This window comes from Salminus brasiliensis, chromosome 4 (assembly GCF_030463535.1).
Source record: "Salminus brasiliensis chromosome 4, fSalBra1.hap2, whole genome shotgun sequence".
Lineage (NCBI taxonomy): Eukaryota > Metazoa > Chordata > Actinopteri > Characiformes > Bryconidae > Salminus > Salminus brasiliensis.
The window spans coordinates 20981256-21007249 of record NC_132881.1 but is presented as its reverse complement, the minus strand read 5'-3'; the positions used below and the strand labels follow the sequence as shown (position 1 = coordinate 21007249).

At 37.3% G+C, this 25994-nt stretch overlaps 2 protein-coding genes across 2 annotated transcripts; one reads left to right on the top strand and one right to left on the bottom strand.

The window, feature by feature from the left end:
- Positions 1–5823: 5823 nt before the first annotated feature.
- plek (pleckstrin) lies at positions 5824–18306 on the bottom strand. Its single transcript, XM_072677599.1, has 9 exons — positions 18188–18306; positions 14425–14580; positions 13177–13358; positions 12003–12094; positions 11429–11613; positions 8987–9091; positions 6593–6676; positions 6432–6504; positions 5824–6086 (listed from the first exon to the last, which is right to left on the bottom strand). Exons 1-9 carry the CDS (start codon positions 18227–18229, stop codon positions 5947–5949), a joined length of 1059 nt encoding a protein of 352 aa, XP_072533700.1. The 5' UTR covers positions 18230–18306; the 3' UTR covers positions 5824–5946.
- Positions 18307–22000: 3694 nt separating this feature from the next.
- On the top strand, positions 22001–25369 carry cnrip1b (cannabinoid receptor interacting protein 1b). The gene is made up of 3 exons (XM_072676830.1): positions 22001–22216; positions 24275–24419; positions 24517–25369. Exons 1-3 carry the CDS (start codon positions 22038–22040, stop codon positions 24679–24681), a joined length of 489 nt encoding a protein of 162 aa, XP_072532931.1. The 5' UTR covers positions 22001–22037; the 3' UTR covers positions 24682–25369.
- The last annotated feature ends 625 nt before the right edge of the window (positions 25370–25994 follow it).

Genomic DNA, 25994 nt, shown 5'->3' with positions numbered 1-25994 from the left:
CAGAGCCTGGTAAAACAGTGGCTTGCTATGAGTGTTCATTTTCAAGTATGTCCAATTTAAAATTCCATACAAAGGCAGTGGTACCTTGATCAAATTGGAAAAAGATGGTTATCTACTGGATGCAAGAACAGGAAAATTGCAGACAGGCATGTTAAGATAATATCCAATAAACAGTTACTTTTTACAGCAGAGCTGACATTTTATTTTTTGCTCCTGTCTCTACGGAGCAAAATCTCTGAATTTTAAAATGTAGATTACGGAAAACTGGTGGAGTGAGGAAAGGCCTCCTTTAGTAAATCACACACAAAATGAGTAACATGAACAGTTTAACATGAGAGTGTCATGGCGTTTACGGCCAGACAAGACGGGAGGAACACTCGCAGAGATGAAACTAAGCAAGATCATTTATTAAACACAAAAGGCGTACAAACAAGGTGCAATGAAAAGCAAAGTGCAGTAAATCTAAGGGCCAGAATGGGAAACAAAACAGAATGTGACAAACTAAATGGCGAAAACAACAAACCTGGGACTGGGAGGAGCCGGGAGCAGCAGGATACAATAATTAGGTAAACTAAAGAAGGGAACAAATGAAAGCCTCAAGCCTAGCTTGGGATACAGGGGTAACTAGAACAGAGAACCAGAGTAGCATTCTGTGTAAGCAAATGGTGTAGCTGGAGAGCCAGCTGCCTGACTAGATAACGAGGCAAGCCCACCTGAGTATGCCTGCCTCATGAGCTGGGGTCACCAAGTAGCATGAGCTGGAAGTGACGTACTGCGCTTCCTAGAACCAGACTAGGATATCGCTCGAACCACATCAGAACACTTGCCAACATGAACCCGCCACCGACTCATGGAGAATCAATTCACAGCACCTAGGAGTTGTCAGCCAGCTCCTTAAATGCTCCCAGTACCAGGTGCAACACATGGACACGAATCTACACAAATTAACAGGAAACAACAATGACAAGGGCCTGACAGTGGGCAGCATTTTTAAATTAGCCCATCAAGCAAATAAAAAAATAGATCTGTATTAACTGTTATGCTCTGACTCTTTTGGTATAGTTTTGTCCTCTCATAAGTTCTAATATGAATACTATGCTAAAGACACTCATGACACACAATGATCCTTTCCCCAGCAGATTGCTGCCATACATCATTGGAACTACAGGTCCTTATTTCAAACCTGCCATCTCCTTTAAGAAGTCCCTGGTCAGTCCAGCTACGGAAGCATGAAATCTTGGTATTCTCATGGGTGACCAGTTTTAATTCAAAGCTGACTTGGTCATGGAGGTCTAACATTGGCTTACAAAGCTAAAAATGGACCAGCCCCTCCATACTTGATGGCAAAACCCAATCAGTACCAAGAGCTCTTCGAGCTTCAAGTAGGACTCAGGTTGACCCATTTTCATTGACCTAGACTTTTGGAAAAAATATCCCCTGGGTGTCTGAACAGCCAAATAGCTCACTGTCTAAGATCCATTTCTTAAGCACTAATTTTGCACTTAAATGTCTTACTTTGATTTCGCTGACATTCTGGAGTAGAATAGTGCTAGCTTTTGAGTATTGTGAATCATTTGTATGACGGTATCCATCCATTGTATTTGGCAGTATCTAAGCTCAGAGGTGTCTTTGGCAAAAATGTGGACCATATTAATGACAAAACTGGCATGAATCTGTCAAGTCTGTGATCAGTTAAATGTAGGTCATTTATGGTACAGTATTCAAAACAGGAAATCAGCAGGTCATCAGTAAATAGTTGTCAACCCTTTTAACCCCATGGATCACAAATGATTATTAGTTAAAACTGATCTGGTTCCCTTAAATGCATTGCAATTTGTGACATATACTGCCCTCTTGTGTTGAGAACCCCCCTTTAAAATTATGTTTAAATTACATGAAAAACATTGTGGCACTTAATGAATAGGGTTTGATTTGATTGGGTTATAATGTAAAACCCCATAAAATCTTCATCTTCCCTTTTATATAATTTTTTTTATTAACTATGATATGTGCTGTACCTTGAGATACCTTTTATAGATATTTCAATTTTATCCTCAGTTGAGATTTGTGTTGCCTCGGATCTTTCAGGAGTTCATTTAAAACCTAACAAGTTAAATGGCAGGAACAGTCAGACACTGAGAAGGTGAGAAATCAGTGTTAAAGATTGCATGGGGAGCCTTGTGGTATATTGACACCACCTTAGTAGTCACATAAAGTATGTGCGTAAGTTCCCATTAACAGCTTTGTGTCAGTTAAGCTTTAAAGAAGTGACTGAAAGAATTAACTCACAGACTGACTTCACATTGACCAGGGTCAATCAGAGTCATGAAGAAATATGGGCGTCATGAGAAGGTTAATCCATTATTAGTCCAGCAACACCTCCTCAACCTTTCTGTGCAAAGAGGGAGCTTCCTGTTGCTTACAAAAATATGAGTCCAAAAAATTGTGCAAAAGGGAACTATAAGAATATGGCTCAACTAAGGATGATTTTCTAAGGGTCATACAGCCTTTAGATTGTTACTAGTATGATTTGTAGTAGGTTGTTGTTCTCCTAGTTGGTAAAAGCAGAAGGAAGCTAGACAGCTCATGTTACTTCCAGAAACCTGGAAATCTTTTTACAGCCATTAGACTGGGTAATGGGTTCAGATGAAAAAGGGAACTGTGAAAAACTGGCTCAACCCAAGACAAGGGTCATATGGTCTTTGGATCGCTACAATATCTGAATGACAAATGTGATAAATCTTTTCCTAACAGATAATAGCTTAGAACTAAAGCCATCAATACAGGTATTTAGGTTTGAGATAGATGGACCAATGCTTTGATACTTACACAATGTTGACAGTAGTATTATATTTTGTGACCAAACAGTGAACTACAGAAGAAAGATCAAGGCTTCTAATTAGTAGATATAAGCCATTTTGAAAGTGTCCTCCATGAACCTTAGGTTACCTAGCAAACATGTTAATGTGGGGCTCACGTGGGTGGCTATATGGGTTCCAGGTGGACATGGGCTCTGAGTGGGTTTGTACATACTTTTGTGTCCCAAAAGGCCCCATGTACAGTGTACAACCCGCATGGGGCCCATGCTTAACCCCTCCTGGTCCCATCACTGATCACTGGTGGACATCTAAATAGTTAAATAGTAGTTAGACTACTCATATTGGTCCTATGAGTACATATTAGCTGTGTGTCCTCTAAAATTCAGTTTCAGTTGAATGTAAGTAGCCTAATAGTAAAAGGAAACATTTGTTAAAGGAGACACTCTGGCCAAAATGAAAAATGTAACCATTACTACATCTGTTACAAACATATCTGCTCATGTCCTGGTTCAGTGTGCAGTAGTCTCAAGAGTGAGATCTTTCTTTGACGTGCCTGGAAGGTGTAAAGAACATTTTAAAAACAAGTTACTTGTTATTTCCTTACTACAGTTATAACCTTATTACAGCCATTTGACTGTGGTAATTTGGAAGACAGAAGGGAAGTGACTTGGCAGATTAGGATGAAAACAAGCTGAACTTAGCAAAGTTATTAGTTAGTATATATTTGTCTACATTATATACCTCTGTTTGGCTACATTTTGTGGCTGAATGGGCTGAGGGTAGTCTCTGTTTTATGCTGAAAAAAATAGAACTGATATTCCCTCTATTCTACTGCTGCAGCTCTCTAGCAGTCATTTAGTGCATTTTTTCAGAGAAACAGTGGAAAACAACACTTTTGGGATATTTAGCAGTTGTTATTAAAACATTCAGAAAAAGAAAGTAATCTTGTTTAATGATTGCAGTACAGTAACTACATTGTTTGTTGATAAACATGCTTCATGCTTGTCAGGTATGTTTTGTAGTTATTGGAAATTAAGGGCAGTTGTAAACAGTAGAAGTATTCAAGAAGCAAATCAATTAGATTATTAGTAATATCACAGCATGTTTTCCCTCCCCCTCATACCACTTTCACCCATCATTGTAAGGAAAACACTTAACACTATCCCTGTTCATGGCTGCATGCACCAGATCAAATAAATATGGCTTAACTCCTGTAATGAAAGCCTTGACCTCTGCCTTTTCCTTCTCCTCCATTAGTATTTTATCCCTCTCATCCAGTGCTGGTGCTGACGTGTTGTAGCAGGGGGCGAGTACTTCGAAGGTTGACTAGTGCCCAGTTCTGACTCCATAGATGCTTTTAAGTCACATTAGTAGTTCCCTGAGAAGTGGATTGTGCAGGGTATTCAGGGGTTCCAAAATATAGGAAGTTAATATAAAAGTAAATATAAAAAGTTAATCAGTCACTGTTGAAGAGCGTTTGTTTGCTTTGTGTTTGATGATGGCGTTACAGGGCATTCCAGAATAATGATGTTGGTGGTTAATAAGCTTTAGTTGCCTTAACTCTTTGGCCTGCCGACAGCAAAAAAGTTCTATTGCCAAAGGTTGGCCCACCAGTTTGTACAGATGTCCCTGAAGTTACATGATAATACACCTTAGTGTGTAATAAGCCTTGCTGCTAAGGGTGCGGAAAATATATTTTTAGGGACATTCTGAAATAGAACATATATTAATACAATGATACTTCATACTCACACATCTCTATAACAAACATTTTTCTTTGTGAAACCAATTGTGGTTCCTTTCTGGCATCATTCAAAGAAGCATTTGAAGCATTTTATTTTTAGGAGTGTAGCTCATGCTTGTTTTCACAAGCCCAATTCTCAACACCCAATCAAATTCCAATGGATAAAATTAGGTTCTAATCACAATGATGTATGGTTTGCACCTATTTAGGATTCATTCCAATCCAAATCATGTTGACTTGAAGGTAGTAATTACAGAAAATATATATTTTTACCAGTAGGTGTTGATATAGCTTTAGTTTTCTGTGGGCTTTTCGTCAGTGTGCTATGACGTCAGAATGCATTTGAACACAGGGCTAGAAATGTTTAGCTTACTTAAAGCATACTGTTATGACTCGCATCCATAATATTCATTTCATCTGCCTGCTGTTTCTGTGTTGTGTCTTTGTGTGTCTGTGTTGCAGTGCGCAGTCCTGCAATTGGTCACCAGGGAGATCTCACTATAAAAGTACAATGACACAACATTGGTACCATGTCAGCATACACCGGAAGTCTTACACAATCTTTCCAACACTAACACAAGTTGTTCATACATACTCAATTGCTGCTTTTTTATTTCATAATTACATCAAGGTTTATGAACAGAGACCCTTTAGACAAAGTATTACCAAAACGCTGTGGACAATGAGCGTCATTTTAATGAAAGAAAAGTCTGCGGTGCCATAAACAAGGCCAGCGTGTGTGTGTGCTTGATAAGCCAAGGCAAAAAGAACTGGTCATGTCTAATCTTCAGACAATGACTAACAAGCATAGTCGACAGTGAGTGTGAGGCTAACCACACAGTGGCAGAAAGATTCACAGACAGGAAATGATGCATGTGGAAATAGAAACAGGAAGTTGCTGGACTCAGTTGATTTTTTAAACAGTTTCCACTAATACCTTATCCCTCAAACTGTATCATATAAATAGCATTGTTGATAAATAAACCCCATATCCTCTGTCCTCCCCTCTCCCCTGTCATTTAGGGTGTAGCTGTACAATATTGGCAAAAAGTGACACTGCAATAATTTGTTTATATTTTGCAAAATTAAAAAATACAGGGATTTCCACCAGAAGTCAATTATCCAACATGCCATGATATAATATTAATAATACACTCTCTGTCTCCAATATTGGACTAAAATAAAAAATATATTGTTATAAGTTATTCGCATGATATTAAAAAGGCAATATTTCATAGGCAGACAGAATTACACACAATCTACTTTGGTCGATTTGTATTAGCATTTTCTTTCTGTACATCTGAAAGGAATTACAGGAGACTTTAAAATGATTAGGTGTTCTTTGTCAGGACAGTTCTGGGCCATGGCCTTAGTCTTTAACAGTTATTTTCCAGACTTTGCCACCACTTGAATGGCTTTGATCCAGTCGTTGCGCTCTTCATCTGTAGCCGCCTGCAGGTAGTAGTGTACCTCATCTGAAGTGATGATTTCGAACAGATTCCCCTCCACATCATGCCTTTTAGCTGCAGCATTTCATCAAACAGAGGAGTGTATTTTATGAACAGTTAATTAGCCATATGTGATGCCACATCTGCAGCATGCATTGCATTACCACAGTCAAGGTAATGGTTCATTGTGTAAAGGAATAGGGGAAGCATTGAAAACCCCAGCTGAAGGACTTGTCTAATAACATCTATTAAAAATATGAGTTACCAACAGGTTTTATTGTCCGTGGCAAAAGCAGACAGGGATTGGGTTGAAACTATGACATGCTTCAAAGTGTTTCGATGATATCATTTAGGTTTATTGCAATGAATGGTGAGCGATGAATGGTAACTGATTAATGACTAAAATCACCAGTCTCTTACCATCTGGCACGTAATCCACAGCAGTTACGACGGATGCACGCAAATGAATCGAGCCAAGAGGATCGTCCTCACCCTTAAGAAAAACAGATAGAGACAGAGTTTACAATGTTCTGAATGATTAGACTTTTCTAAATAAATACCAGTGACAGGCCATTTCTAACCTTAGCAGGGTCATAGTAGTGGATGTACGCAGGATCATCCCTCAGGATAAACTTTCTCACCTTCCAGTTTTTTCTTCGGTGGCCCTGTTGAAAATGAAAGTTCACTCTTCCCCTTTGATGGATATAGATGGATATAGATGTAGAAACTTGAGTATAGCAGTCAATAACCACAGCTTCTCTTATTCCTTCTGTTTCTAGCTAATGTAATGAGAAAACTTATTTTCTTATTTAAATCTATTGCTATATAGATTTGCTTTTTGTCCTGTTATTACCATGGTGAGATCCAAAATAGTTTCTGAGGCCTTTAGAAAGAAGGTTGTAGATGCATATGTCTAGGAAGAAATTTTAAAAGATCTCAGAGCAATTAGACATCAGCTGTTTAACTGTCCGCAGAATAATTAAGATGTGCAACTGCCAACATGACCAGGCCAGGCCGTCCTAGCAAGTCCACCAGCAGACTACAAAATGTGTATTATCTCCAACAATCCTAAAATGTAATTTCAGGATCTACAGGTACCTATTACCACAGCTGCATCTACCATCAGAAAGAGACCACACACATTTGTTGTGAAAAAAAAAAACAAGCAAGACTAAAGTTTTCCAGACAACCTCATTCTCTGTCTTCAACCCATCCATGCATTGAACACACACATACACACTGGTGATCAGACACACACAGTGACAGTGAGCACACATGATCAGAGCGGTGGGCAGCCATTACTGTGGCATCTGTAGGCCCCAGATATCAACCCACAACCCTGTCATCAATAACTGGGCTCTAACCACAAAGCCACCACTGCCCCAACCAGAGAACACATAGACCAAGTCCATTTGCTTTAGACAAATTAATCCAAAGTTGAATTATTTGGACACAGTAACAGAAGACATTGTTGATGTAAACCATATACAGAATTTGAGCACAATAACCTATATCAACTGTAAAGCATGGAGGTGGGAATGCCACAGTTTGAGGATACTTTTCTGCACTTTCTCTATTGTATCAGAAGGCACTGATAAAATGTGAAAATGTGAGACCATCTGTCTAAAAACTAAAGCTGAAAGGTCACATAGTTAAAAGAATTCTGCATGGAGGAGAGGGAAAAACTTTCTCCCAGTTGATGTCAGAGACTAGTAGAGCATTCTAGGTAACATCTAACTGAACTTATTTCTGCCAGGGGGGGAAACACCACCTGTTAGGGCAGAGGGTGTGCTAACATTTTTATAGAAAATTGCATTTCAATTACTTACATTTTACAGATCATTTTTAAAAGACATTTCATCCATTTTATTGGTTTAGTTATGTTACCTTCATCTTGTAATGTTGTTTAAATGAAGATCAAATGCCCATATGTTTAAATTTATTAAAATAGATTTTCACATGACTGTGTTGTTCCTTCTTTAACAAATAAAATATATAGTGACAATATAATGAAACATGGAAGCTCCCAAGTGGCACAACTGTCTAAGAGTTGGTCCCAACATTGGTAGTTCAAGAAGATCATGTGATAGGGTGAGTCCTAGCTAGTAGAAGAGAATTAGCAATGTATGAATTCAGAAGAAGAATAAAAATGATTTTTAAATTAAGAAGCATGCAGAGGCATTTACTGTAAGCTATATACTTCGTGAGACTGTGGAACAAATAATAATCTTAATAAAACACTTATTTGCTAAAATAATTGTCCTGTATTTAGATTAAACACATGAATATTAGATGGACATTACATGTCTTACTCAGATGCCTTCTGATTCATGATGTCAGGTAGCTAATTATGTACTGCACTCATTCTTGGTTAATAATGTTAGAGTAAGCTTGGTTAAAGCCAGAAGTGGTGCAGCATGGCACAAATACATTTTGAGTATTGTGTACATGCTACACTCTTTAAAAAATAAGGTGGTTCATAAAATCCATAAAAGCTTTTCATACAATGCAAGGTTCTTTGAGATCCATTCCATAAAGAAGTATGTTTGTAATAGAGATGTTTGAGTGTGATGAACTTTAAAATTGGTAAAGAGCCTTTACATTAAGTCATTCACATGCACATGTATCTCCATTACATTTTTTTATATGAAACCAAAAGTGGTCCTTCTATGACATCTCAAAGAGCTATTTAAAGCACCTTTATTTTTAAGAGTGTACCAGTAGTTGGCAGCTTATGATAAGCAAAAAACAAAAGCTATAAATTCAGTGGCCCTGCACGCCTTCTCTCAAGTACCACCATACTCTACTACTTGCGCACAACCATTATAATTAGATTGCTTCAGTTAGCTCTGTTCTCATGTTGAAAAAAACAACCTACTCACAACTTCCTTGTTTCCTCCAACCCACTTGTCCCCAAACTGCAACTCACCATTGGGTTGCAAGCCACAGTTTACCACAGCCAATGAAATACTCACTTGTTTAAGCAGACAGCCTTGTTTGACTATGGCCCCTCTGAACTCTTGCTTCACAATCACATCCTCGTCACTAGAGTAGCCCTCACAGAAGAAGCCACTGTCAGCCTGCAGATACAAAAGCAGTCTCTTTTTCAACTCCTTAACAGTGATTGATCTAAAACTGCCTGCAACATATAGTACATATTTACTCTAGCTAAATAAATAAATACAAACATAAAAATAAATGTTGGTAAAGTTTTGGTACTCATATAACAAATGTCTCTGTATAACTTACATTATTAAGTAAGCACTGTGAAGATGTGAGTAAGCAAGAATCAGGTGTACATTTATTGTTGTGTTGACCACATTTTTATTGTCAGCAGGTCAGACAGGCTGTGAACATCCACTAATGGGCCCATATCCTCCACTTTCTTTGTTTTCTTTTGTGATCATTTTCTAACCTCTAAGTGTTTATTACTGTGCCTGACCTCTGCTCTGATTGGTTACCCACTATTGTGCATCATTCAAAAAGCAGCCTGACTGATTGTCTGCATGTTACAACATCTGCTTACACTCATGCTCTGCCTTTGGTGCTAAAAACAGAAACCATCACTGCATATACTTTACAAGCACTTTAAACCTCACAAAAGTTTGTGGACAAGAGAAGGATGCAAAACAATAACTGATGCCTCTGGAACACAGATATAAAAGACTTAAACAAATAATGCATGCATATGCATGCCATAATCTACCATATGTTTTGCTTGTATATTTAAGTCTTTTAAAGATGTGTGTGGGGAGAGGGAGTGCTCTCCTTCACTCCTTCAGAAGGCTGCCATTGCTTGTCAGTGTTTAATTAGTGAACTCCAGAGCAGCAGCTGTAGAAACTTTATCAGGAGTCAAATTCATCTAGAAGTTGTTTTGGAGGGAAACGAAGGGCTGTTAAAATATGTGAGAAATGGCAAGTGTGGCATGAGAGTGTGATATTAGAACTAATTGTGTGAGTTTTACAGCCAGTGAATAAGAGTTGGAAACCTTGCTAAACCTTTTCAAATGAAGCATATGACACCGGTTAACACTCACACCTGACACCTGCTAACACTCACATCTGACTCCTGCTAACGCTTGATGCAAAAAAAAGGTTTTAATGTTCTTGCCTTCGGTGCCATGTGCACATACAGATCTAACAGTTTTACCACGGGCTAATTTAGCAAACAATAGACATACAAAGAGTTACAAGTACATGTGTAAATGCAGGGGCTTTGCTCTATGATTAATCAAATTATTAGCAAAACATGCAGTGCAGTGCTACAGCTGGTAGCAGGTAACAAAATGGCATTGTCTGATCGGTTTACCTCACTTGTAACAGTTTTGGCATTTGTGAACATTCGAAAAGTGGAGTTTGCTAGAGTAAAGGTGGACACACCTTGTGTGTGTGTGTGTGTGTGTGTGCAGATGTAAAAATGTAGAGTTTACTGAATTGAAGTTATTTGTAGTTTTTTTTTTAATTAGCGAATTATGTGAATTATAAACCAGAACATATTTTTCTTTTATAATGTGACATATATTTGAATGAAACAGGACAGCAAGGCAGAAAATCACTGTGGGTGGGGCATGATTATATCCAACGGGATTTGATTGGCTTAATAGTTGTGCAAAAGTCATGACATCACACAACATGATTGTGAAATTGATTGTGCCTAAAATGACCAAGGACATGAAGTAACAAACAAATGAAATATAAAGATGAGATTTCTGGGAAACAGCAGGAAAGAGTAAAGGTACAGACTAATGGGGTAAGATGAAGCTTACATTACAAGTCCAAGCTTTTAGTCATTTTTATAGTGTTAAAGCACTATGTAGTATTTTATCTTAAAATAACAGCTGCTCTGCTGCGATGCTTCACTGACTTGTATAGGAGAATAGTGTCTCTATAAACCTCTTTCATTTTCAGTGACGGTTCTGTGTATCTCAGCTTGTCCAGAAATGCATGTCCATTAGTGGTGGCTCAAAGCAAGAAATTATGCTTTAAAGCAATTTTATCTGTGAATTTGCATTGAATTTGGGCCCAAATGTCAGCCTTGATCTTGAAGACTATTTTTGTACTATCAAGTAATTTATTTTTTTTTCAAAAGAGCTTTTCAATTTATAAGGTGTGAAGTGAAGTTTTAACACAGCATTACTAAGCCTTAGAGGGGAACAATGGAAGACACTCTACTGTTACTATACTGTTCAGTGTTTATGCACAGATTCAGCAGAATCATACAATAAATGCAACATTAAAAAGATATTTCATGGCACTGATATCTTCCATGTTGTGGTCAAAAACAAACATTTGCAGATATTTGTATTTATTTAGAAAAGAAATCTAATAATTGAGTAACTCATGCAGACCCGCTGGTTACTCTAAACACAAGTGTTGCTGTTTTCCTGGTTTAAGTCAGGGAAAAAAGTGATACTCACAAAGTAGTAAAGTGCATCAGGCTGGTCCAGTGCCACTGATTCAGCTCCACTCTCAGCGGCCTCTTTGGAAACCTCTCCAGCAGGCTGCAGGAACCCCTCATTCAGCAGGCCTGTAGCCAGCATCAGACCTTCTGCCCGGTTCCTGACCTTCCCCTGAGAGATCAGCCAATCAATGACAGTGTTGCCTGTCAGGAGAGTTTAGAGATCATTTATCAGCACAGAAGCAGAACAAATACTGTAATGTTGATGTTATATCATATAGAGGAAGCAATGACTTTGGCCTGCATAAGGTTTTAAAGACGACCGGTCCATGAATTCCCTCCTTGAATTATAGGCTTAATATTCAGTTGTTACATATTTAGTACTAATACGTTATGTATTATAATGTAGTTATAAGCATAATACATTAAGAGGTTAAGTCATTGACCTCCCAGTTTGAATGATCAATGCTGCAGGCTTAATTTCTCTACACTGCTTCGACAATTTCGCCACAGGCACACTAAAATCAGCCTAAGTGGGTGTTTAGACTGTGCACTGATTGGATTGACTGATCATTATGTCTGATGTGTCTTACCAGTGAAGCAGTGGTTGAAGAGCTTTTTGTCCTTTTCCAACTTCATCTCTTTAATTCCTGTGTCTTGGTCTTTCATCAAAACATAGAGTTCGCTTAGAAGAGAAGCATATAACATATTTTAGTATCACATTGTCTCTTATGCCAGAGATAACATTGTCACTGTTTAATTAAGTGAATATCATACTTGACTACATTTATTTTTGTAGTTACTTTATGAGCACTATTTATTTAGTATGTTGTATTATACTGTTACGTGTTGGCACAGTCATTTCTATTCATTAATTAATTTGTTTGTGTTTGTAAATGATTACAGATGGTGAAGTATACATTTCAACTTTCATAATGGGATATGGGTGAGCATTAGTATTTTAGATATTTTATCGAACATAATTTCTGTAGAGTAAATCACCATTATCATTAGAAAATAGTGTACTACAGTATACATAACATTGCTCTATAATTACCATTAGTAAATAGTGTACTTTAAAAAAGGGTTAGCATTTATTATATTTATAAGCATTAGCATTAGTAATTCTTGTACTGCAAAAATAGCATTGCAGTTATTGTCAATAATTTAATAAAAATTTTTGTATTAGTCATTATTGTGCCATAAACATTAGCATTAGTATTTCTTGCACTTTAATCATTAGCATAAGTAACAATTATACTTTAAGCACTGGCATATGACATTATTGTACTTGAAACATTAGCAATAGTTATTATTCCACTATAAACATTAGACAGTATTGTGCAGTAAACTTTAGAATTTGTTATTATTATACTGTAAACATATGCCTTGCTTTCAACATTTTCCTTTTTTCAACCAGTCCTTTTTTATAGCCAGTTTCAGTTCTTGTTTATTTCAGGTGGTATTCAACTAAAGTCTCTTTTTCAAGAAAAGAGATGTGTGACTTACCACTATTTAGGTTTCTTTTCTAGTACTCATGCTCAACAACAGTGGAGTGGTGGAACATTTTCACTATTTCATTTCAAAATACAGTGTTTTATATGTACATCCCCAGAGTATCCCCAAATCCAGTAAAGTAACAATAGTAGCACCACAATATATTGTATCTTTCTATGTTTCAGAAAATGCAACAACTGCATTTCCTACTGTACTGAAGGATTTGTAGAGCACATACAAATGTAGCCTCTTCCCATTGTAGGATTGTACCTCAGATTAACTGTTTCAGGTAATCGAATAGACCTCCTGGTGGACTTCCTGGCAAACCTCTTCCCTCCCTGCAAACACGTGATGGCTCTTTTGATGTCTTTGACCCACATCTCTCTCTCTTCCAGGTGAGTTGCTTGGAAAAAATGGTCCTGTTTCTTACTCGTGCTCAGCTTGAACACAAGCTGTTAAAAGAACAAGAAAACAACTCTGCAAATAGATTTTTACTGCAAACCTGGACTACAAATGCTGTCTGTATTAATACAGTTTGTCTGCTGAGATTAACCAGGCTTTGTTTAAATGGTCATGACCCACTGTTGAGTCCAGGCTTCTTTTAACTACAACCTCACTACAGTTCCAAGGAAAAGACATAGTAATCATTGTAATCAGTGTAAACATTATAGTATTATGTGAAAAAGAAGTTTATATATTACTAAGAAATATAGAGGCTAAAATAATTGCACTCCTGTTGCACCTTTCTGTTAAAAAAAAAACAAGTGCCACATGCATGTACTTGATTCTAGAGATAAGGGCCAAAAATCAACCCTGTCTGTGTGCATGGTTGCTTCTGCACAAAGGTGATATTGCATGGCTAGTAAAGCACAACGATTCTGTAACACAGCTAGTATACAGTTGGGTTTTCAGATTTAGATAGAGAAAAGTCATAAAATTGTGTTTTGAGTGATTCAGAAATTTTCTTGTATGCTGAGGACACCACATTTCTGTTTACTGGAACAATCATGGAAAGTATGAATGTGAGAACCCCAATAAAATACTATATACTATTATGACACTGTTATTTAGAACATTTTTTTTTTTATTCCAAGTCAGTTTGGAGCATTTCAGAATTCTTATTGGTGTAGTTTGGTGTGTTTGTCCAGGCAGGGACTTAAACCCTATTCTGCCACAGGAAAGGTGGTGTTTCTAAAATGTTTCTACAAACATTTAAGGCCTGCTTGTGTGAATGACACAAAGGCCAAACATTACCAGAAAGAGTGTCTTAGAACTGCCCTGGGGTTTGAGTGTGAAATTGCTCCATTCAGTTTTGTTAATTAACAGATATTTTGCTTTTTCTATTTTTATTGTTCTACATCATTTGAATTGGAACAAAATCCTACTACATTAACTTACATTGAAATAATTATATCACAATACTGTTGTGACCTAGGGTTGTAAAACAAAAATAGGAGCAAGAATTATATATATATATATTCTTGTTTTTGTCATTCTTATATCTGCAAAGTGTATTACCATTCTCTTGTTGAAGTCCTGGCACGGGCTGGTCAGTGTGGCTCCTTTTAATGGAATCATGCCCTTTGGACTGCTGTCTGTCTTCTTCTTATAAAACTCTATTCCATCATCTGCTAAGACCACCCACACTGCCTTCCATGAATTTAGCACCGTACCCTAAAGGAATGAAGACAAAATAATATGTGAATGATAGTTATTCCTATTTGTTATTGTTATGTATGCATTAATAAATGCTACTGTTTCAATCATTAAGCATATAGGAATAAGCATATAAATCACTATACAAGTTTTTTAAATCCTTTTTTTTATAAATGTTTTAGTCTTTATTTAAGAGTAATAAGTAATATGAAATATGCTTATATGTACAAAACCCATATATACTGTTATGATAAGGGTGTATGTAATGATACATTCTGCATGACATGCATTTTGCAAGATGTTGGATCATTTCTTTAAGATTCTGGTCATTTTTGTCTGGCAATGCTAAAAAAAATTAATTCATTGTCATGTTCATAAACCCAGTGTGAGATGACTTTTGCTTTGTGACACAGTCCATTATGCCATCTATGTCAGTCATCTACTCATTAGAACATTGTCAGTTGTCAGTTTTGGTGAGTCAGTGCCCACTGCAGCCTCAGCTTTTTGTTTTGGGCTGACAACAGTGAAACCTGGTCTTCCACTGTTGGAGGCCATCCATATCAAGGTTTGACGTATTATCCATTCTTAGATGCTTTTCTGCTCAGCACAAATGTTTAGAATGATTATCTGAGTTTACTTGGTCTTTTGGTCAGCTCAAAACAGTCCAACATTCCTATTGACCCCTCATTAACAAGGCGTTTCCGTCTACAGAACTATTGCTCATTGGGGTTTTTTTCTTTATTACACCATTCTTAGGAAATTTCAGACTGTCATTCTGAAAATCCCAAAAGTTCATCAGTTATAGAAATTATAAAGAGATCATTATACAATTATCTGTATTCTGATAGTTGATGTGAACATTACCTGTAACTGCTGACCCTTATCATGTCTGATTTTATGAACTGCACTGCTGCCACTCAATTGGTTGATTAATAAGGTGCTTCAGTCTATATAAATTTTAATCAGTTAATAATGGCCAACTAATAATAATGGATGCTCATGTCAATAATAAAACAAGTAAGACTATAAAGAACAGTTTCATTATTAAAAATATGTAGACATGTGCAACAAAGTTATTCATAATTATTTTATGCCACTAAGGAAAAGCTTTACATGCTCATTTGGGTAATAACCTTATCTTGGGGAATATATTTCTACCATTCAAAAAAAAAATCATATAAATATCACAAAGTAAATGGGTAATACTTTAAGTATCAGCATTTTTATTAGCACAAGTATTATTATCATTAGTATATGTAATTAGTTTAAACTATTAAACAGTAATAGACCATTGGATAATGATTTAGTTGTTGTTCAATAGGGACTGTTGTTATAATTAAACCTTTTTTATAATGATCTTTTTCAGATGTTAAAGTTGCTTTACGTACATCAACTCCAACACAGCCACAACTGCCAACATTTAGAAATTGAGTTAGTTACTGTTTGGCCAGGCCAAGTTCTGCTTTTGGCTATGAGAAATCTTCATTTTCACTTTCTAATGTTGAGGGTAAAGGCAGGACAATTCTTTGGAATCATTCCTTTAAAATAACCATGTCTTGTATTTCTTTGCTGTGCTTGAACCAATACAGAATAGAATAACTACAACACTTAAGAAAACACTTAAAATGTTTTATCCTGTTCAAATTAAACATGCAATATATATATGTAATTGTAGCTGTTTGTTGTTTATCACATGTAATAGAAAAAAGTTGTGTTTCACACCCAAATATCACTCCCTTATGACCTCAGCACACTGAGTTACTCATGTTCTACTCATCTAACAAATGCACAAAGATTCACCACCACCCAAGTCATTTTTAGTGGTGGTTTGAGGGGGAAGTTGCTGCTTTGTCTTCATGACTCTGAATACCAGCAAAAAGGGGAAAAGCGCTCTAGGCACGCCTTCATTCTGTCTAACTGTTCATCTCTCAGAGGAAAAGTGAGAAATCTACTTGAAATCTTATTGTTTTGTTCATACAACCCAGCATAGAAAACAATAGCTAGTTCTTTGGACTACAATGACCCCTTAAAAAGCCTATGGCCTGTGGATGAGCCAAAACTTTTACCAAAGAATAGACCCACCAGTATAGAGGTCCCTGTAGTTATTGAATAATATGCCTTAGTGTGTAATAACCCTTGCTGCATTAATGGGTTAAATGAAGACTTTTATACAAACAATAATTCATAACTTGAAAGATTTTGCACTCTGCAAAAGCTACTTCATAATTTTGTGTTCTGTGTTCTATTGCTAAAAACACTGTAAACCAGAATGAGTTCCGGCATGTGCTGCTCTATGCTTATCTGGCTCTGGTTGACGAGCAAACCAGTTTTTAAAACACAACATATGCTGATTTATATGCATCTATGCTGTAAATAGCTTTACAATGATTAAATTAGCTGGTTTTAGAGAAAGAATACTACATTATTTAAATATGTTAATAACTTGTTCTTTGCTTGTCTATAGGGTTCTCTATAGCATGAAACATGCTATTAGTACTACTAGTACTATAATGAATAATAACAACTGTTAGAACTATTATTGGTACTACTACTACTATTAAAAACATTTATTTTACAGCTAACAACAATAATAATCCACTTCTACCAAACTGCTTAACAACCATGCATGCTAATAATGCTAACATTATAACATCCAAGTTAACTAATGTTCCATTGTTACCTTACAATGTGACTTTTACAAAGTGATCATTCGTGATCTAAATTGGGGATAGACATGTCAACATATAATTGCAGGTTACATTCTGGTGAAGTTAATGGTCTCATGTTTATACTGCAAAGTGAAAATTTCCACACAAAAGACAGCCCAAGCTGACTCGCACAGTCCTGTGTTTTTTGTGAGATCCATGATGTGTTTTAATGTGTGTGTTTTCTCTTTTGATCCTTTCTCTTAGCCCCACGGAGGGTGAGAAATGGGGCCCACATCCTTGCCAACCATACCACCTGCTATTTGTCTCAGCCACAAGTGCACATTTCAATAATAGTCAAACAGTCAGACAGTGACCCCGTTGGTCCACTAGGGTCATCCAAAATTTAGTTTGAAATTAATAGTTTTTTAATTTTCACTTTTGTGCTATGCAATTAACTCATAACCTTTTGTTGTGGAGGTTTACATGCACTCAGCACAGACATATAGGGCTTTCAATAATTTCTTTGAAGTGTTTGGAGATTTTTTAAAACTCATATTTGGTAAATGTCCTTTAGCAAGAGGGGACCTTTGATCTTGTGTTAATTTCAAAACAACCCCCAAAAATGACAACTTGTGCACTAAATTTTTGTTTGCTTTTCTATTAATGGTGTATTCTGCCCCAAGAAAAGAACAACTCGCTAAAAGCCCAATATTGAGATGACATTCATGGTATGTGAACTTCCAACCACAACTGTATACATGTGTGTAGAAATGTTTGAATAATATGTATGCCATCTATCTATCAATCTATCAATATCAATCTATACACTGTAACCACACTTAATCTATCTATCTGTTTTCCTCAAAAACATTACTCTGTTCATCTGTCCAAGGTGAGTGTATTGTACAGAGCCACCTACTGTTAACTAAAACTAAAAATTGTAATAGCCTTAAAGATTATCAGCTGCACATTCTTACCTTTTTCACCAGGTATCCTTCCCGAATGGTGCTGGGTTCCATGGCCACTAGCTGTGTTCAGCTGCTTACTGACTGCTAGGTGTGGCAAGTGTGAAGACGGAGGCATTAAACAGTGGCTTTTATGTCTGCTTGCATAATAACTGTATTCCCTGTCGACAAATAGGAAGTCGTTGTGTGAACATGAGTCACACTTTTTTATGGTTAGCTTTGCTGTTGTATATTTTCAGCCCACACAGCAAACAAGTCACATAGTGGCAAGTCTTCACATATGGCGGCCATGATATTTAAACACAGATTTAAAAAAAAAGACAACTAAAGTTTATTGCAGTGAGTCAAAGGCAGTTTCTTAGTGAGATCTGTTTTTTCATGTATTTAAAGGGCAAAGGGGAATTTCTGTAAGTTAGACATGAGGCATCTTGCCTGTAATAGTGATAATGCTTCATGTCTAATTTACTTTGTTTTGTTTCTATAACTAAAGGCTTCTAAAGAGAGTTAGTGTGTTTTTACGTGTCTGCTCAAACACTTGATGATGAATCATGCATGTTTCCGCAAAGACTGCTCTTCTGACAGAGTAGGAACTGGGGTGCCCTCTTTTGGTCATTGTGATTTGTTACTGTATTTTTTAACATGTCACACATCTCATTTTACCTATAAATAAAACATGATTACTTTAATGACTGTTAAATGTTATGGTGACACATTTTGCCCAATAGTACCTGAAACCATTTGACATGATTCACTCTCAGTATTCCATTGTTTCTCAGTTACGGACTATCAATTTTGTTTATTAACTCCATTTGGAAGGAAAAAGGTGCGGAGTATGGTGTCTTTAAGGACCACAACTAGGAGCCACTGTAAACGGCTACTATACAGAGCTCATTTGACCTCACATTGGTATTCACTTGGTAATGACTCTAAAGGCTGATCCCCATAGCAAAAGTCTAGCATATTTTAAAAATGTAGTGCGCACACTGTTTATGCACCAAAGATGTATTTAGCTTATGGTGGCCTGAAACCATGTAATAGAGGGACCTATAAGAAACTTTGGAGTACTTTGGAGATTAACAGATCTTTTTGGGATTTGCCTGAATAATAAAAAATCAGCCAATACAGACCAAAGTTAGTGAAGAACAACTGTGATTGGGTAAAACCAGTTCTGTTTAATGTTTGATAATGACCTCTCTTCTGCTCCATTGTCATCTGCACAACAACATGAGGAACCATTTACCGTACCTCCCTCCTCCACCTCAAACATTCACACTCATTGACTACCAACAGCCACTGACTGTGACAAACAACTACCCCCAACCTGCTGAGCAGTCCAGCAACACTAACACTGACTGCTGATCAGGCGAAGAAGCAACTGACGGAATAATTCAGTGAATCATCTATGATCTAAGCTGCAGTCAGTAAAAATCCTGTTCCCAAGAAAAGGCAAGACAGCAAGGAACTACTATCGTCCAGTTTCTCTGCCATCAAAGACAAAGAAAACCACATTCACCATTTGTGTTGGACAATGATGGAATTTGACTTCTGTCTTTAAGCCATCCGTGCAGTGACCAAATACATACACGCTAGTGAGCATGCGCGCACACACAGTCGAAAGCGAGCACACGCGGCTGAAGTGCAGAAAGGGTTAAGGGCCTTTATCAGGGGCCCAACATTGGCAGCTTGGTGGACCAAGGAGTGGAATCCAGAACTCTGTCAACAATAACCCGGTGCTTCCACTACTGAGCCACAACTGCCCATTTCTCCATCTTCCCCAATGTAGACACTGGGGAGGTTGGTGCTGAGACCATGGTCAAAATCAGCAGAATCATTACGCTTTGCAGTTTGCATAGCAGTATGGCATCAGTATGGATGATGTGGTCTTCTACCTGCTGGACCCACTTGGATCCACAGGCAGCACTGTGATGATCAGGTTTAGGTTGGTGGATTCAACAACCTATACTGCTAAAGGAGAACTTCAACTGATGCAGGTGGATGAACCCATCATCTCATGGACAATGGACTGTCTAACTCGTCGACCCAAGTTTGTTTGGCTGCAGGTTATATTTAGCAGTGGGGCTCTCTGAGGGACTGTACTAGCTCCATTTCTGTTCTTCTTCTCCATTTCTTCAGAAATTCTCTTTTTACCATTGTGGAGTATATCAGACATGGACAGGATGACAAATAGAGGAAGCTGGTGAAGGATGGAAATTGAACCAACTGCAGCTAAATGTCAATAAAACCTAGAAGATGGTGATTGACTTCAGGACATCCACACCACCCCTGTCACAAGTACAGGGTTCATTTGGATGACCTACTGGACTGTTCTGACACCCATGCAGTGTACAAGAAAAGCCAGAGCTGTACTTTTCCAAGAGGCTAAGGTTCTTTGGTGTCTGTCTATGGACATTTTAACAATCTGTTGTGGCAAGTGCTACACCATACGGACAAACGTATTGGGACAAGAATGTTAGTGAGGTCAGCATGTTGGATGACCACCATCCCACTTTATCCCCAATCCTTAAAAATCTCTGTAATTTAGGTACTACATGAACTCGCTTGCAAATTAATGAGTAACCTGACCTACAAATTAACAAGTAACCAGTAACCAGACTCACATAGTGCTTCTTTGAGTGGGTTTCGCCTGCAGTTCAGCAACTAAAAGCCAGGGGGCGGGGAAAGGGGCCCCATGAAAACATTTCTAAGAGCAAATAAAAATAAAAAGTATAAGAATTACTGTTACTTTTCTCTATATTTAAAAAAAACATCCATTTTATTGTCCACAAATGTCTGTTAAATTCAGAAAATGAATATGATTTGTGTCTAAAATGTGCATTTATGTTAATGTTCTCCATAAGATTTATTCTTATTCACATTTAGAAAATTAATCAAATGTGTAATTGACCCAACTTTTGCTGTAGAGTGAAAATTACATTAGGGAGTACATTCTCTTAGAGAAAATACACAAATATAATAGTTTTTGCCAATATTTATACAAAATTCATTTGTATTTTCTGAATGTAACATGCAGTGAAATAAACCTAACATATTTAATGTGCCATTACTTTTACACAAGTCACATATTTTCCCAATGCTTTGCTAATTTTTTGTTAAATTAAGCTACTAATTGTGCAGAATGATGTTCTCTGTAGAACTAACGTATGTATACACGATATGGACAAAAGTATTGGGTGGCACCTGCTCATTCATTGTTTCTTCCTAAATCAAGGGTATTTACAATAGTTTATCCTCCATTTGTCTCTACTGTCCAGAGAAGGGTTTCTACGAGGTTTCTACTAGAAGTTGAAGAGAGTCAAAGATTTGCACCATTTGAAATGACTCAAGAAATAAAACAAGTTTGGTATGTTATGGTTCCACAAAAGCCTTTTAACACATAAAGGGCAGAAACAGGACAAGGACTATCACAGGACTGCTGTTTTTAATGCTTGTTATTTCTAGGAATGAAGGAAACTACCACTCCACGCGCCATTGAAACTCTAAAATCCAGCGTTTGCGGTCAGTAAAGCTGAATATAACGGTGAAGAGAATAGCACAGGAGACCCGAGTTTGATCTACAGGCTGTGTTCAGGTCAGAAATTGCATACTTAACGGTGGAGGTTAAGCGTCCGGTCTCTTATCTCATTAGATTGGCACACGAGCCCGGGAGAGATTACGGGTTGTGCAGAGGGATTATGAACAGGAAGAGTAGAAATTGCATCAGGACTGTGTGTTGGTTGTGCGCCGTGTTTTTACGCTCGTAACGTCACAGGCTTTTTTTTTCCTGACCTCGTTTTTCAGCCTGTTATTCTCGACCTCCTTCTTCTCACACCTGGTCTTCTCAAAAGCAGCATCCTCTGGAACCATGGCAAACCTCCCACAGCTCATTAAGGTCGGAGTGTCCCTCAGAACCACTCCCAACAACGGGCCAGTTTTCTTCAAGACGGACGGGACGAGGTTCGGACAGAGCCGGACAATAAAATTACTGACGGGCACGAAATATAAGATCGAAGTGGTGGTTAAACCCGGCGCCGTGGAGGCGACGTGAGTATCGCGATATTGTAGCATTTCCTCCTCAGTGAGAATTACTCATTTTGTTTGTCTCTACTTTGGTCACCGAGCGTTTAGCCTTGGTTTACACCAGAACTTACACTTTAACAAAGAGCTTTTCACTTTATTCGCATAAAATCTAAGATTGGGGCACTGGAAATATGTTATAATATGTTCTGAATGGCATTTAGTTTCCACTGTGGTTATATCTGCTACAGCTGTAGGAGAGGGAGAGGGAGACTCCAGATTGTGTGTACATTAACATTCAAATCCACAGACGATTAAGACTGTCAACCATGTTACAGCTATGATAATAGCGCTGCTGCTTGGTCTTTGTTCATACATGTGGCAGGAAGGTAAAAATGTCCATTATTGCAAGTCTTTTAAAAGAACCCAGTTGTTCACATTGGAACAGAGCCCCTGAAGTAGCCACGAAATAATGTATAAAGACCACGAGATCACGGTGTTTTGTGGATGCTATATTATCTTGCGGGCTCAGTATATTAATTTATGTCCTCAGCATATTATTTTGCAGCCTCAATGTATTAGCATATGATTCAGTGTATTATCCCATGGCCTCAATATCTTGTCTTGTGGCCTCACACAAAATAATGTTATTTGCGACCTTGATATGTTATCTTGTGGCCTCAATATATATTTTGTGGGCTTAAAATGTTCTTTTGCGACCTCGATACGTTATCTTACGGCCTCAGTATAATATCTTGTGATTTCAACATAATTTGGTGGCCTATTTTGTTATTTTGCAGCCTCAATACATTTTTGGATGGCCTCAATATATATTTTTGGGGTCAAGCTAACAACAACCCTTTCAGCTTAGGGGCTCAATACATCAGTGGTGGGAGTCACAATATGATATTATCAAGCCACTTGAGCCACAAAATGATATGGTTCCGATGTTAGTAAGCTACGTTTGTCTAGATGTGTTTACAACGTGGATGCTGACCTGAGCTACAGGTGCTGTAAAGTTCATATCCCAGTCAAGTGGAGAAGCCTACAGAAGGAGCTCCGGTGTGTTTCTGTGCTGATGTAGCATCAAAAATGGGATGAGAGCATCTGGTGTAAGGACGTATACATATGAAAGTAGACAAAATGCAACCACTATTCTTAAACCTGCGAACCCATAACAACCCTAATTAATACATAGAAAAATATTAATTATTATAATTATAAAATATTTTTATAATATAGCATTTTTTCTCCCCGCGTTTCTGTGTGCTAAAGAAACAAGGGCCCAGTCTTGAGTTTTGTCTTTGAACTTCCAAGGTTACTGTGTTGACATTGGCTTTTCACTGAGTAGAAGTTAAATTCAATTTAAAAGCAAATATGTTAACCCAGTTGTGTATCAGCAGTCCTGTAAAAGTTGATGATAAATTTGGACCCCATGTGAAATAGTTTGAGCTTTATAGTTTTAAATGATGAATTTGGCCATGGGATTTGTGTAGATTTAATGAGTTTTTCCTTTTGTCATCAGAGAATGCTGTGAATCTACCCTCTCCCCCTAAAAACAGCCCAGCGGCAGCTCTAGTATTCCGCCAACCCACAAATTCAGTATTGAATTTTATGAGCCAATCAGGACTAAGATAATGTCTTCAGTAGTTTTGCAACAATGGGCAAAAAGGTTGATTTGTGTAAATAATCGTTGTTAGCATCCAAGACCACAAGCTATTATTTTATCACAAGTGTCAATCACTTCCAAGTGTCCAAGCACTATGTGCCAATATAGAGCCAGTGGAGCACAACATAACATCAGGTATTAATTGTGAGGTCTTTCAACTTGTCAAAAAATGTTGTTCCCAAGAAGTCAGTTTCTCTTGTTCTTGATGTTGACAAACACCCACTGTTTTGTAATAGCAAACAGCATGAACAGGAAGCTAAAAGTCAAATGTGGAAGAGTCTCTTTCTTAAAAATGGGAGGAGCTGAATAAGGTGAATTACACATCTTATGCAATGATCATTGTGATATTCTTGCCTACAGAATTCTTCAACTTTTTTTTTAATTAACACGCTGCCTTCAAATGTCTGAACCTTCAGGTCCATGACCGTCGGTGGAGTAACATTTCCCTTGGACCAGCAGTCCAAAGACCCCCAGTCTGTGATGTACTCAGGAATGTATGACACGGAAGGAGTGGCTCACACCAAAAGTGGAGAGAGACAGCCTGTCCAAGTCAGCATACAGGTAAAGAGAACTGCTGTGTCTTTTTAAGGAATTTGTAACTAAATATTTCCAAACTGAGAAATTGTTCTTTGTTTTTCTACTCTTTTGCTATCTACAGTTCACTGAGGCTGGCCTTTTTGAGACTGTGTGGCAGGTGAAATTCTACAACTACAACAAGAGAGACCACTGCCAATGGGGAAACAGCTTCAACAGCATTGAGTATGAGTGCAAACCGAATGAGACACGCACCCTCATGTGGATCAATAAAGAGATGTTTCTGTGAGAAAATGGTCTTCAGACGCATTGTGAAGCAAAGCTGTGAGGAACCAGAGACCTGCCACTCTGCCTCAAACAAAAAGAGAGAGTGAGATCTGTCTAAACATAGTACATATGATAAAGTGAGACGTACATGAAATGTAATGATTCCTGTGTAGCATTGCCCTGTCTAAAGGAGGTGTTATGTTCCTGGATTCTGAAGGGTTTGTTGGTTTATAGTGGTTCAGTGGTTCTAAAAAGAAAAAACAAAAAAAAAATGAAACAGTTCATCCTGTTCAAGGCACTTTACCCTCTTTGTTGTTTCCATGTTTGCTCAGTCTGTGGTCTAATTTTCTCTACCTCTGAGGAGTAGCCTCAGTTTCCAGGTAACTGTCAATCTGGTGTTCTTGGCAGATGCCATTAATTGGATTTACTTGAGGAGCACTGAAAGAAAAAACTAAAACGAGGTTTACTTGATGTGTGTTTACAGTTTTTATGCAATATATGTGACAATCCTCTAAATGTTTACATTTATAGTGAAAGTTTGAGTATAGATTGATAGACTTTACTTTTTAAGATTTTTAACTACCTTGTACTCTAAAGATGAGACACTAATAATAAATGATTACTGTTTTTCTTGTTATCAGTTAGACAATGTTTTTTCAAAACTGTGCAATATGGAAAACATACCTAATTAAACATTGTGTATGTTGTCATACAAGGGAAGGTTTTATGCATGTGTGATCATTTCAGACATTTTTGTTGCCCTTAGGAAAAAGGTACTGAACAGCCAGTGGGCTGCTTGATTTTGTTGTTGTTTTGTTTGCTGTTTTCAGTTGCATTGACTTAATACAATTTGACTCATTTTATTTATTTATTTTTTATTATTTTAATTGTTTTTGTATGGTGAAAACCATACAAATATACACCAAACCTGGACCTGTATTGTACCTGTTAAGGACCCTTTTATCAAACGGTGTAGAGTGAATCTGTGAAATTATGAAGGTTTCCAGCAGATGGCGACAAAATACCAAACATAGTCATAAGTTTAGTCTCTAAATAATAAATAATAAAGAAATAATAAATATGTTTAGTCTCTATCTCTAGTTTAGTCTCATAGACGTTTCAAATGTTTTAAATTATCCTAAATGTAGCTGTTTTTTTACCTTACGGCATAATGGCGACATGCACTGCTTTTTTCTACTCATCTAAATCTAATTACTCGTCTAAAATATTTGTAGAAACGTTTTTTACTTTTTACTAGTAAAAATAAAATACGATAAATTAGATTCCATGTAAATCAATCGTAACGCATTGTATATATAGTATTATTACTAGTAA